The following is a 14,643-nucleotide window of genomic DNA, read 5'->3' on the forward strand; positions in this document are numbered from 1 at the left end:
TATTTATCGAATCTGACCCACGAACCCAAATCTGACCTACGAACCCGCAAACCTGTGAACCCGTATAATTAAATGGGTTGGTGGGTCATATATGAGTTTATGTTCCAAACCCGCCAACTCGTGACCTGTATATTTAAATGAGTCGTGTTTGGGTTGATATATTTTGACCCGTCAACCCGCGACATGCCAACCCGAATACGACATGATTGTCAGACCTAAATTGATGGAATAAACAAATTTATAGAAAATTTTAATTATAGTTAAAAGAAAATTAACCGTCATTCGAACATTTTAATATTTGAACTTTATATATGGATGCCGTTTTTGGTCATCTTACTGTTACTTCCTTAAATAATCAGAATTTGTTCTTCAAATATTAATCAACAGGTTAAATGCACGAAATGACAATGCACTTCTATCGACAATGAATATTATATTTTTAAATGAGTCGTGTTTGGGTTGATATATTTTGACCCGTCAACCCACGACATGCCAACCCGAATACGACATGATTGTCAGACCTAAATTGATGGAATAAACAAATTTATAGAAAATTTTAATTATAGTTAAAAGAAAATTAACCGTCATTCGAACATTTTAATATTTGAACTTTATATATGGATGCCGTTTTTGGTCATCTTACTGTTACTTCCTTAAATAATCAGAATTTGTTCTTCAAATATTAATCAACAGGTTAAATGCACGAAATGACAATGCACTTCTATCGACAATGAATATTATATTTTTGAGATTAGTAAACAGATTAACATTCTTCTATTTTTATTTAAACAAATGATATTTGTCTTTTTTCGTCAACTGGTAGTCATGGAGTGCTTAAAGTTCACTATAATCTGGTAGTCATGGAGTGCTTAAAGTTCACTATAATGGAAAACAAGGAGATTACTATGTTATGGTATGATAATAGTTAATAGGATTTTAGTTTATTTAAATGAATAAGTACATAACATTTCTTTTTTCTCTATTTTCATTGCAGGCCATGGACAAGGAGGATAATAGGTTGACGTTACCTTAATTTTTTTGCACTTCTTACTTTAATTGTTCTATACTCTAAAGTGATATTACTATAATGATTTTAGAGATCGTAATTGGAAAGGAAGATGTTGAGTATATTAGATGGCTTTTGTTTTGTTTGAATGGAATAGTTTTAAGGTAATTGAACATTATACTCTTATTTTAAACAACAAAGGGTAAAATAGTACAATATTATTTATGTTTTATTTGAAATGTTGTAGGTTTGTTGAGATGGCACATCATCTAACATATTTCTCTTGAAAGCTGTTAAAAACTCAACAAAATAAAATCCCTAAATATGATTAGGTCGGTGTCCTATCGTTTCAATTACAACATAAAACATTCTCTATATTCCTATTTTTAGGATATTGCAACAAGGTATGATGCAATTTAAGAGAGAAGTAATGTATTTTTATGACTTTGTGTAGTAACTAAACCTTTTGTATTTATTTTAATTTCCCCTGTCACATAAATAGATGACACAAATAAATTATATGAATAAATGTAGGCATTAGATGATAAAATAGATCTTGCTGTAGACATGTACTCTGGAATTGGCGAATTGAAGTCATGAAGGATCATAAAATGATACAATATTGCATGGAATGATAACTGAGGTCTAAATCAATTATCAAAAAATAACAAATGTTTGCAATTTCTGAGTCTCCTGTGATGGCGAAAAGAAATCAAAGCCTATGAATTGATTGTAAACAAAAACATGAAAATGAAGATAAATGCCTTCTTGACAAAAAATAAAATCTAAAAATTTATGAAAGAAATAAATAATTTGGTTACATACCTTTAAATTTGTTTTCTCCATGATCAAAGAAACGTTCAATTTTTTGGTGTTTGCGGGATTCTTCTCTAGTTATTATTAGACATTAAATTTAGTGTTTTTAACCATCCCTGTAATTGTGTAGAGAAAACCTCAAAGGCTGCAAGTAGTTTGAAGAAGATGTTGGATGATGGTAAAATCGAGCATAATGAAGGAAATTTTGATGGAAATGAGATTGGGATGGACAAACAAGATATTTATTGACATGACACTAGGCCCCATTACACATGCCCAAAATGTTGAAGGGCCCAATTTTTTTTAAGTGTAAGTAGGCTATAAGAAATAATCTTATAATTGGAAGCGTGAACAATGTATTATTATTCACTGATTTTGGAACATGAAAAGTATAAAAAAAAAATTCGAATCAGGTGATAGAAGAGAGAAAAAGCAGGGAATTGAAGTAAGCTATGCCATCATATCTATTTTTTGGAAATTGTTTTATTTATTTATTTAATTTTTTTTTTATATAATGGATTAAAGTGTGTTTGGTTGCGGAAAATTTTCTAATTTTACATGAAAATTTTCAAATGAAAACTGAAATTTTGAAAATGCGTTATGAAAATTTTTTGTTTTCCAAATTGTATGTAAATTAGAAAAATAATTTTTACAGTTTTCCAAAATTTCTAAAATTTTAAGAACTTCACTGATTCCAACCAACGAATTTTCTAAAATTTTTATTGAAAATTGAAAATGAAAACCCAACGCTATTTTTCGAAAACATTTTTTTTAAGAAAATGAAAACAAATTTCCACAACCAAACGCACCCGTAATTGTTGACTGATATTCTATTAAGCTCTATCTCAAAAGTATTAATTTTGATTATTTATTTATTTATTATTACTTTTTTAACTTCTTATTGGTACTTCTCTCGATTGGCTATTTATTTTCAAGTTTTTAAACAAGAAAAAAGTCCAATCGGCCAAAAGAAAAATTCATGATGGATTACAAGTCAAAGAAAGTGATGGGATGAAATGGTGTTACCAAAGGTTGAGAAGGTAAATGTGACAAGGATATTCATGCTAATTCTAAGTATATGAAAATGTGACCAATGGTCATTGATGTAAAACTAGATGCATGGTATGAAATTAGGAAGTTGGGAATCGGTGATGAGATCTCAAACCCGTATTTCATATGCCACTAAACCTCTCTTTTAAGGAAATCACGACCCGTGGTTAAGAAAGTATTTAAAACCTATGGCGTGTGCAATCATGTAATAATGTGGTATGTAGTTAATCATGAGGTAAAAGAGTGCAAAAGAGTTTTATAATCATAACTTGAAATACGAGAAACATCCAGACAAAAGAATGGAATTTGCATTTTTTTTTTGGAAAATGTATTGTTATGTAGATGATGTGGTTTAGAAACTAAAAAAAAGGAGTTGACACCAAAAAGATATATTTTCTTGCGTAAGAGATTCCATAGATGGAATCTTCTTGCAAAGTGGGTGAACTAGAGATTTTTATAAGACTTTTAATTGGCATACAAGTGATGATAATACACATATTGGTATAAACACAAGTGTGTATATATATGTGATGAAAGTAGTTAAATTGCATGGATGAAAGTAGGCTTGCACAAAAAAACCGGTTCAGGATCCGAATCGGTAAACCGGTTCACCATAAACCGGTCCACTAGAGCCGAACCGATTCAAGAACCGAACCGCCGGTTTGAACCCGTTCGGAATTTTAGACATTGAAACTGGTTTAATAACCGTGAACCGGTTTAAAACCGGTAGACAAACTGATTGAATCGGTTTAGATAGGTTCGAGTTTAATAATGACGAAACCGGTTTGAACCGAACCGGTTTTACTATTCATGAAAAACCGAACCGGTTTGGTTTGAAAAAAAAACCGACTTGCTTACCCCTAGATGGAAATAATTGTATTATATTAAATAATTGATTGATAAATGACATTAACCATTTCTATGAAATGGACCGGATATGTAACGAGTAACAAGGTAATGTGGATTGTGGGCTTCATATATTAAGAAAGCCCGGATCTTCTCATGCTCCAGATCCGACGTTGTCAACACAGAGGGGATCGACCAGCAACTTCGTTTCTTAATTCTCTTTCAAATGACACCTGATCTACGCACGCACAAATCTGCTACTCCTCACCTTCACATCTAAAGGACCGATCCGAACAATTATCAAATTTAGGGCTCCGAATTCTCAGATCTAAGGTAATTATCATGCACCCTCGAAATCTAGGTTTATTTGTTTGTTTTCAATGCACGGAATCAAATTAATCTGATTGGATGGATTGATGTTTGTGCGATTGATTGATTAACGAAGCGGAGCGAAGATGTTGACGAAGTTTGAAACCAAAAGCAATAGAGTGAAAGGCCTAAGTTTCCACAGCAAGAGACCATGGATCTTGGCTAGTCTTCACAGCGGTGTGATCCAACTATGGGATTACAGAATGGGAACTCTCATCGATCGATTTGACGAGCATGATGGCCCCGTTCGTGGCGTTCATTTTCACAAATCACAACCTCTTTTCGTCTCCGGAGGTTTGTAAAACTTTTGAATAATTGAAATGCTTGAGATTTACAGATTTATAATCGGTTGTGTAGGCTGATCTGTTTTTCGAATGTAGTAATGTACATAGCATTGTGAGATCATGTGAAGTTATTTCCTTCTACGTATAAGTTATAACAATTGAGAACGAACATCCAATGTAGCACCAATACGTTTGTTCTTTTACTTGCAAATTTAGAGACTCCTGTTTTGCTTTTAATTAGACTGATCTGAACTTTAAACAGGTATGAATTGTTGGTTTTACAAAATTCAAGTTTTGATTGTAATGATGATTGGAACCTCACTACTATATAGAATGGCCATAGTGCAGCCTTACTTCGTTATGATGCACATAGTATGGAAAATATGGAAATGACTCTGATTATGAAATTTACATTGGATTTTACATAATGCGACCTTGTAAGTGCCTTTAGTTATGGAAATTAAGTGAGATCTACAAACTTTGAAGGGTTTAGTATCATTTGAAAAGAAACAGAAGGCCTCTTTACATTGTCTTGTATGTATATATTCCTTTATATTGTTAAATTCAAGTCCTCTCAAATGTGTATAAGGTATATGACACAATGTCTATTACACTAAACATGTAATGGTTCATGCAGGAGATGATTACAAGATCAAAGTATGGAACTACAAACTCCATAGATGTTTGTTCACACTTCTTGGGCATCTTGATTACATTCGGACAGTTCAATTCCACCATGAGTACCCATGGATTGTTAGTGCAAGTGATGATCAAACAATCAGGATATGGAATTGGCAGTCTCGTACTTGTATCTCTGTTTTGACAGGACACAATCACTATGTAATGTGTGCTTTATTCCATCCAAAAGAAGACCTTGTTGTATCAGCATCATTAGATCAAACTGTTAGGGTTTGGGACATTGGTGCTCTGAGGAAGAAAACAGTTTCTCCTGCTGATGACATTCTTCGTTTAGGTCAAATGAATACAGATTTCTTCGGTGGGGTTGATGCTGTTGTAAAATATGTCTTAGAGGGTCATGATAGAGGAGTGAATTGGGCTTCTTTTCATCCCACTCTCCCTCTTATTGTCTCAGGAGCTGATGATCGCCAAGTCAAGATCTGGCGAATGAATGGTACCCTTTTCTTTTTTTTCAATTTTTATAGACTTTTCAGATTCCAAATCCCAATATACTTAAAAAAAGATTTACTTTTTCTGTTTCAGACACAAAGGCTTGGGAAGTAGACACATTAAGAGGTCACATGAACAACGTGTCATGTGTTCTTTTTCACTCAAAACAAGACATCATCGTATCGAATTCAGAGGATAAAAGCATACGAGTATGGGATGCTACAAAAAGAACAGGCCTTCAAACTTTTCGCAGGGAGCATGATAGATTCTGGATTCTTGGGTGTCACCCTGAAATGAATCTTCTTGCAGCAGGACACGATAGTGGCATGATAGTTTTCAAATTAGAAAGAGAACGCCCTGCTTTCTCTGTTAGTAGTGATTCTCTTTTCTACATCAAAGATCGTTTTCTTCGTTTCTATGAGTACTCAACTCAAAAAGAAACTCAAATCCTTCCAATCCGAAGGCCAGGATCAGTCAGTTTAAACCAGGGCCCACGAACCCTTTCTTACAGCCCTACAGAAAACGCAGTCTTAATCTGTTCAGAAGCAGAAGGCGGATCATACGAACTCTACATTGTCCCTAAAGATAGCTTCTCAAGAGGCGACACAGTTCAAGAAGCAAAAAGAGGACTTGGTGGCTCTGCAATCTTCATAGCTCGCAATCGATTTGCAGTTCTTGAAAAGAGCACCAATCAAGTGTTGGTGAAAAACTTAAAAAATGAAATTGTGAAAAAGAGTGCTCTTCCAGTTGCTTCTGATGCTATCTTCTACGCGGGTAAAGGTAATTTACTATGTCGAGCGGAGGACAGAGTCGTCATTTTCGACCTTCAACAACGTTTAATCCTCGGGGATCTTCAAACTTCTTTTGTAAGGTACGTTGTTTGGTCAAATGACATGGAGAATGTTGCGTTGTTGAGTAAGCATTCGATAATCATAGCTGATAAAAAACTCACTCATCGATGCACTCTTCATGAAACAATCCGTGTCAAAAGTGGTTCATGGGATGATAATGGTGTGTTCATATACACAACATTAACACACATCAAATACTGTTTACCCAATGGCGATAGTGGAATTATAAAGACACTCGATGTCCCTTTATACATCACAAAAATATTCGGAAACACAATCTTTTGTCTCGATCGAGATGGAAAAAATCGGCCAATTGTTATCGATTCAACCGAATATATCTTCAAGTTGTCTTTGTTGAAAAAGAGATATGATCATGTCATGAGCATGATAAGAAACTCAGAGCTATGCGGACAAGCTATGATCGCGTATCTTCAACAAAAAGGTTTTCCCGAAGTTGCCCTTCATTTTGTAAAAGACGAAAGAACCCGTTTCAATTTAGCATTAGAAAGTGGGAACATACAAATAGCTGTTGCTTCCGCTAAAGAGATAGATGAAAAAGATCATTGGTATAGGCTAGGTGTTGAAGCACTTCGCCAGGGTAATTCTGGAATTGTGGAATACGCGTATCAGAGGACGAAAAACTTCGAGAGGCTTTCGTTTTTGTATCTCATCACAGGAAATTTAGATAAATTATCTAAAATGATGAAAATTGCGGAAGTGAAAAACGATGTCATGGGTCAGTTTCATAACGCGTTGTATTTAGGCGATGTGAAGGAACGAATCAAGATTTTGGAAAATGTTGGGCATTTGCCATTGGCGTATGCTACTGCTAAAACCCATGGGTTGACTGATCTTGCTGAAGAGCTTTCTGTTAAACTTGAACACAATGTTCCAATTTTACCCTCGGGGAAATCCGGTTCCCTTTTGGTCCCACCAACTCCTGTCCTATGTGGCGGTGACTGGCCGTTGTTGAGAGTCATGAAAGGAATCTTTGAAGGTGGTCTTGATAATGTTGCACAGGAAGAGTACGAAGACGCTGCGGATGCCGATTGGGGTGAAGGTTTGAATATTGCTGACGTGGACGACACCCAGAATGGTGACATCAGCGTCGTTGTGGAAGAAGGCGAAGAACAAAACGAAGATAACGAAGAGGGTGGTTGGGGTCTAGAAGATATCGAACTTCCGGTAGACACTGACACACCTAAAACCGCCACCACCCGCTCAACCGCATTCGTGGCACCGCCACCTGGCATGCCCGTGAGCCAAATCTGGGTTCAAAAATCATCGCTGGCCGCCGAACACGTGGCAGCCGGGAACTTCGACACCGCCATGCGGTTATTAACCCGCCAGCTTGGCATCAAAAACTTCACACCGTTAAAATCTCTATTCATGGATCTCCACACGGGAAGCCATAGTTTCCTACGCGCGTTCTCATCAGCTCCTGTCGTCTCACTCGCCATCGAAAGAAACTGGAGCGAGTCAACAATCCCAAACGTCCGGGCCCCACCCGCACTCGTGTTTACCTTCTCTCAATTAGAAGAAAAGCTAAAATCCGGTTACAAAGCCACAACTACCGGGAAATTCACCGAAGCATTACGCGTTTTCCTCAACATTCTCCATACGATTCCTTTGATTGTTGTGGAGTCACGTAGAGAAGTTGATGAAGTCAAAGAGTTGATTATAATCGTGAAGGAATACGTTTTGGGTTTACAAATGGAGTTAAAAAGAAGGGAAACGAAAGACAACCCTATTCGCCAACAAGAATTAGCAGCTTATTTCACTCATTGTAACCTTCAGTTACCTCACTTGAGGCTCGCGTTGATGAACGCGATGACTGTGTGTTACAAAGCGGGGAATCTGATCACCGCGTCGAATTTTGCGAGGCGAATATTGGAGACAAACCCGGCGGAAAACCAAGCGAAAACAGCGCGTTCGGTTATGCAAGCTGCTGAGAGGAATATGAAGGATTCGTCGGAGTTGAATTATGATTTTAGGAATCCGTTTGTTGTTTGTGGGGCCACTTATGTTCCGATTTATCGTGGGCAGAAGGATGCGTTGTGTCCGTATTGTAGTTCGCATTTTGTTGTTTCACAGGAAGGAAAGATTTGTAGTGTTTGTGATCTTGCGGTGGTGGGATCTGATGCTTCGGGTTTACTGTGTTCTCCTGCGCAGATCAGATGATTTGTAACTTCTTCCATGTATTCAGGTGTGTAGTGCATACACTAAAAAAGAACAACATAATTTAAAATATTCATCATCTATAAATTTAACCTTTTTGTTTTGGTGCAGTTGGAGGTAGTGTGTAAAATGAGTTGGGGGTTCTTTGTAGAGCTGTTGCTGTTGCTGCTGGTGTTTTATGATATATGTAGGTTTTCAATACTTGTCTAGTAAAAGCCGATACTAGATCTTATTGTTTTTTTCGAGGTTTTCTTTCTGTTGCTAAAAGAGCTTGGATGCTATTTTACTATTTTTTTTTGAGAGATTGATTATACACACTGTTTTGGTTGTTTTTTATGGTTACATATTCTTTTTTGGAAAAAGCAAAAGGTTAGATTAATATATTAAGAAATTCACTTGGTACAAAAATACTGGTAGTAATATAATAATAAAGTAAATAGTTTTTATTCAAGATTGAACAAAAAAAGAAAAGAAAAAAGTTTGATGTATTAAACGAAAAGGAAAAAGAAATAGATTTTGTTTTTTTGTGTCCTTCGGTTTTCCGTATGTAAAGCTTTTACACAATAAGATTGGATTGATGTTATCAAGGTGTTGACCCTAACAGTTGTTCAGGATGCGACGTTTCTCTCAGTCAGTCTTCTTTACATTCCTATCGCCCTTTAACATATAAAAATTGATCAGAGAACCTCAAAGTTTGAAAATATTAGGGCAGTTAAGTAATTTGAATACAGATAAAAAAATTAGTCATTTTCCTATAACATCTTTAACAAAATGGAAAATGATTTAGGAGGGAACCTCATTTTCTAAATTAAATTTTCTTTATCAGATTGTTACATATATTAAAACCTCTCCGGCTTATGAATAATACTGTTCATAAGCCGGCTGAGATTCATCGGCTTTGGCTAAAGACGCGTATAATCATCGACTTCTTCAACACATGTACAAATATGTATAAAAGTTTAAAGATAGGGGCGGATAACGTTTCAATTTCTCACTTATTTTATACAGATGATGCTATAATGGCGGGATAGTGGACACGTACAAATATCATTAATATGGTGAACATCAAACAATGTTTTTATTTGGCGCCGGGTCCTAAAATTAATATTCACAAGTCTAATCTTTAAGGTGTGGGGGTGAAAACCTCAAACAATGTACAAATTAATATTCACAAATATCATTAATATGGTGAACATCAAACAATGCACAAATTATGCTTCTTTTACCGGGTGTAAACCTCATAAATTCTCATTCATTTATTTTAAGATTACCGGTGGGACAAAACAAGACAAGGGATGAAGGATGGAATAAGGTGATGGATAGATATTTAAAAAAATGTCTTACGGGAAGGTTATAACTCTATTGATAGGTGGTAGAGCGATGTTGCTAAAGTCGTGTTAGACTCGCTTGGAATTTATTATGTCTCTTTCTTATGCATGTAGTTGTGGCTAAGAAGCTTGAAGCTACTCGTATTAATTTTTTTTGGGGTGTTAATGAAGTTAATTGCAAAATCCATTAGATAAAATGGGAGGTTGTTTTAACTTTTAGAAAACATGGAGGTCTCGATATAGGAAGTATGGTGACTTTTAACTTTGCTTTATTGCAGAAATGGCGATGGAGATTCCTTGAGAATGAGGTTTTGTTATGAGTGAAGCTCATAAAAGCTTTGTATGGTGAGTATGGCGGTCTTTTTGGAGGTGTTTTGGTAAACCGTGGGTCAGGTCTTTGGCAACGTGTTTCGGCTATGTTCAAAAGATTAGAAGATCGATGTGTGATGTCCACGACGATAATTAAAAAACTAGTTGGAAATGGTGTTAGGACGAGATTTTGGAATGATTGTTAGGTTAGTAATCAAGCTTTTTATCTTAGATTTCCTAGGCTCTTTGAATTAGAAATCGATAGAAATTCTACTATTCCTAGTTAAAGACTTTGGTATTTGCAAAAGCTTAATTCATTCAACTGATCAAAAGTGTTTAAATACAAGAGAAACTAGAGTCGATTAAGGAAACTAGAAACTTATAAGGAAACTAAAAGATAACTAATAAAATATAGTAAAAGGAAACAAGATAAGCCTTGGAATGCAAGGCAAGATAATCTCGAATTCTTGAAGTTGATGCGTTCCTAGAGCTTTTGTCAAAAGGTCAGGCAATTGTGATTTAGTGTCCACTCGTCTAGACATGATTTCTTGTGATTCTACCTTTTTGTTCTTGAACAAAATAACAATCCATTTCAAAATGATTTTGATAGGTTTTCTATGCATCTATACATTAATATTTGGCAAAGGAAGCAATTAAAATAACCCTAAGTGTACATGCACCATGGGATCTAGGTTTTATTAGTTATAGCAATCTACTTTCAAAAATTGCTAAATAATACTACAAAGAGAGATAAGATTACTAACCTTTAAGCAAAATCAAATTTGCTTCTTGATTTGTAGATCTTGAATTCCTTGATGCTCTTGGAAGATCTAGCACCAAATTATAACGCCTCTATATAATCACACCCAAAAGACTAAACACCAGAATATTAGGAGAGAGGAAAACAAGCTTGCAAAAATTGAAATCTCTGAGTTCAAGGGAGCAAGGGGAAAAATTAATGAAGGCAACGAGGGTCTATTTATAGTTGAGTAAACTTGTAGAGAAAGCAGATATGAATTAATTAAATAATCAGATTTAATCCTAATTCAAATATCTTCCCTTATAGCAGCCATTGACAGAAATCATAAAGGGATTTATCCCTTAAATTCGTCCAACCCTTTTAGGGTTCTAGGACATTCCAGTTGTTCCATATTGAACAATTTATATCTAGTATGTGTACCTTTAAATGATTTTTTGATTAATTCTAATTAATTCCAATTAATTTCAACCAATTTCTAATTAATTTATCAAGTTGTGATAAATTAATAAACTATTTATATCACTCTCTTAAATCATTTTCTAGCTATTCTAGTTCTTGAGTGCAACCTTAAAAGGACTTTGTTATTTTTCCCAAAGTTATAGTAATTAGTTGTGACATTGGACACCAATTTCCAATATATTTGTGCGTTCATGAAACACCGGGTTATTTACGATATGACATGCACCTTGATTGTCGCAAAAAGGAGTGGGGTCCATAGGAGTTGCCTCCAAATCTTTTAAAAGCCATCGTAACCAAAGAACTTCTCTAATTGTAACAGTCATGGCTTGATACTCTACTTCAACGGAAGAACGAGAAACTACTGATTGTTTTTTCGTTTTCCATGATATATGAGCACCTCCTAATTAAAGTAAGTACCCATTTCTTGATCTTCTAGTGCACAAGCATCCAAACCAATTACCATCATAGAAAGTAACAAGTTTTAATCCTCCTACTTTGGGAAAAAATCATTTGTCCACGTGTCCCCTTAAGATAACGAAGGACACATAATGCTGCATCCTGGTGGATTTAACGCGGGTCAACAACAAATTAACGAAGAATGTTGATAGCATATGCAATATCTATCCTAGTAACCTGCAGGTAGGGAAGTCTTCCAACAAGACGTTGATACCAATTTGCATCAATTTTGGGACTTTCTTCACTTTGTTCTAGTATCAAGTTTTGTTCCCTAGGATAAGAACTTGGACGACAACCTTGTAGCCCACTACCTTTAAGGATGTCTAATGTATACTTTCATTGACTTAAAACCAAAGCATCTGAAGTTCGAGCAACCTCAATGCCAAAAAATATTTCAAAAGGCCAATATATTTGATGCTGAATTTTTCATCAAGATAGTCTTTGGTTTCTTGTGTCTTATCATCATTGTTACCCACAATAATTACGTCATCGAAATAGATAAGTGTTGCTACATATGTGTTATCATGTTTATGGATGAAAAAAGAGTTATCAACATGATATTTCTTAAAACCAATGCTTAGTAAGGCCGGAGTGAATTTTTGATATCAGTTTCGAGAGGCTTGTTAGAGTCCGTAAAGTGATTTTCTTAATCAACAACGTAACATCCAATTTTAGGATGTTTCTGATTTCGGGATAACCGATTGTAATTTGATTGAATAAAGGCCTTTGGATTCAAGGGAATATTGTTCAGACCTTATTGGATGTTGATAATGCTGATTAAGTGATTTGAGCCATTGAATTGTGTGTTGGAGCCAAAGGCGTAAAACAGGAAAAGTGATATTTTGTACTTTTGTATGTATTAATGAATTAAGTTATATATGCTTTAATACAAAAGTAAGTGGACATAAATTTTGGGTCTTTTGAATACCTTACCGTGCATATAAAGGTCACTGAAAACGAAGTTAGAACGAAGAAGTTATGATCGTTTGAAGCTGAAGTTGAAACACGAAAAATCAGGAATTTATCGGAAAGCGCGGAGCGCCCTTTAAGAGCATGGAGCGCCCCCAACCTGGTGGTGTAACAACCCAAAAATAGTGGTGACAATTTTCATTTAAAATCTATTAATTTCATTCATTTATTGTACCAAAAACCATCATTCATTACAATACTCGAAACATCATAGTACAATTATTTGAAATGCGGAAATCTGAAGGAGGATGTTGTACCATCACACTGGGCCCTTCCCTTTTGAATTGGGAGTACCTAAAACCATAAACATAAACTATAAGCACAAAGCTTAGTGAGTTCCCCAAAATACCACATAGCAAACACAAAAGAAAATATATGCTATGGGCCAAATCATAGTCTTATAATCATTTCCTGCCATGGGCCAAACCATGGTCTTTCCGTGCAATGCCGAGGGCCAAATCCCGGTCATACATACCAGTGTCAGGGGCCAGATCCTGGTATTTCATTCAATTTCCAGGGGCCATATCCTATTCTTTCATATAATTTCCAGGGGGTCAAATCCTTGTCTTTCATGCAATTATCACAGAGACAACTTACATTCCATATAACAAGATAATGGGCCAACATTGGTGCCTTTGACTGTGACGACGTGAAAATTTAAAACAATTTTTCAATTTTAAAATGCATACTCTTCATAACATATCGTATAAAAATCTCTTTTATTCAATTACAAAGCACAACTCCATTAATAATCCAAGATCCTCATAACTCTTTCTCTGGTGTGTATAATCAAGCCGGTGCCGTCCCGCGATTCCGAGAGGAAAACCTGAAACACATAACACATAACACGGTAAGCACGAATCTTAGTGAGTTCCCCAAAATACCACATATAACACATACTAGCCACTTGAGGCTATAACTTTGTGGACCCTTCAGTCCTAACTCTGTGGACCCTCCAGTCCTAACTCTGTGAACCTTCCGGTTCTAATTCTGTAAACTCTGGAACATACACGACATGAATCACATAGAAATAATGCAGTGTATCACAATCACACAAATAGCATACAAGATACTCTGTCGTATAACTCTAATTACCATTCTAGGTAAAGTATAGTGAGAAGATTCACCTGACAAGCAAAAAGCAGCTATCCTCACACTTGAATCTCGAACTCGCCACCGCCTAACACATAAGACAAATATCTCTAATTAACACTCGAAATCTCAACTCCAATTAAACTGACGATTACTCTTTCCCTATCTAATTGGGAAGTGGATAAAGGACCATTTTACCCCTCCATGGTCTCTATTACTTATGTTGACCAAGACCCCACATTCAACATAAGTCAACTCAAGTCAACAGTCCCACTTGGCCCGACTCGACGAGTACATCTTTGTGACTCGTCGAGTTCACTCACCTTCCTGAAGTCTCTTGAAGATCCCGCTTAACTCGTCGAGCCGACCCCACAACTCGCCAAGCTAAATCACAATTCAGTCCAGACATGAAGCCCTAGCCGACTCGTCGAGTCGGCTCATTGACTCGACGAGTCCATTCGGACTTTTTCCTTATCCAGACGATTTCAACCAGATCCAACACTCTAATCTATATATCTATCATTCCAAGGCTTAATACTTTCGTAAAGTTTCGATCTTTATGCTAATGCACGGTGTTATAGCTCCAAAACACTAAAACATACTCTTCATGAAGGTTTTTTCTCAACAACCTTCATTTGGGCCACTAAAGCCGAGGCATCTAGCCTCTAAGGACCTCTCAAGGCTCAGATCTGAGGTTTCCCACCTTAGATCATGTCTCACTTAGCTCAAAGATAAAAGGAGG

At 35.9% G+C, this 14,643-nt stretch overlaps 1 protein-coding gene across 1 annotated transcript; it reads left to right on the forward strand.

The window, feature by feature from the left end:
• Positions 1 to 3,877: 3,877 nt before the first annotated feature.
• On the forward strand, positions 3,878 to 8,864 carry LOC145052526 (coatomer subunit alpha-1-like). The gene is made up of 5 exons (XM_079000348.1): positions 3,878 to 4,051; positions 4,164 to 4,381; positions 5,009 to 5,503; positions 5,593 to 8,556; positions 8,640 to 8,864. The coding sequence occupies exons 2-4, from the start codon at positions 4,174 to 4,176 to the stop codon at positions 8,529 to 8,531; spliced, it is 3,642 nt and encodes a 1,213-aa protein (XP_078856474.1). The 5' UTR covers positions 3,878 to 4,051; positions 4,164 to 4,173; the 3' UTR covers positions 8,532 to 8,556; positions 8,640 to 8,864.
• The last annotated feature ends 5,779 nt before the right edge of the window (positions 8,865 to 14,643 follow it).

Source organism: Lactuca serriola, chromosome 5 (genome assembly GCF_051521515.1).
Source record: "Lactuca serriola cultivar US96UC23 chromosome 5, Lser_US96UC23_V15, whole genome shotgun sequence".
NCBI classification, from domain to species: Eukaryota; Viridiplantae; Streptophyta; class Magnoliopsida; order Asterales; family Asteraceae; genus Lactuca; species Lactuca serriola.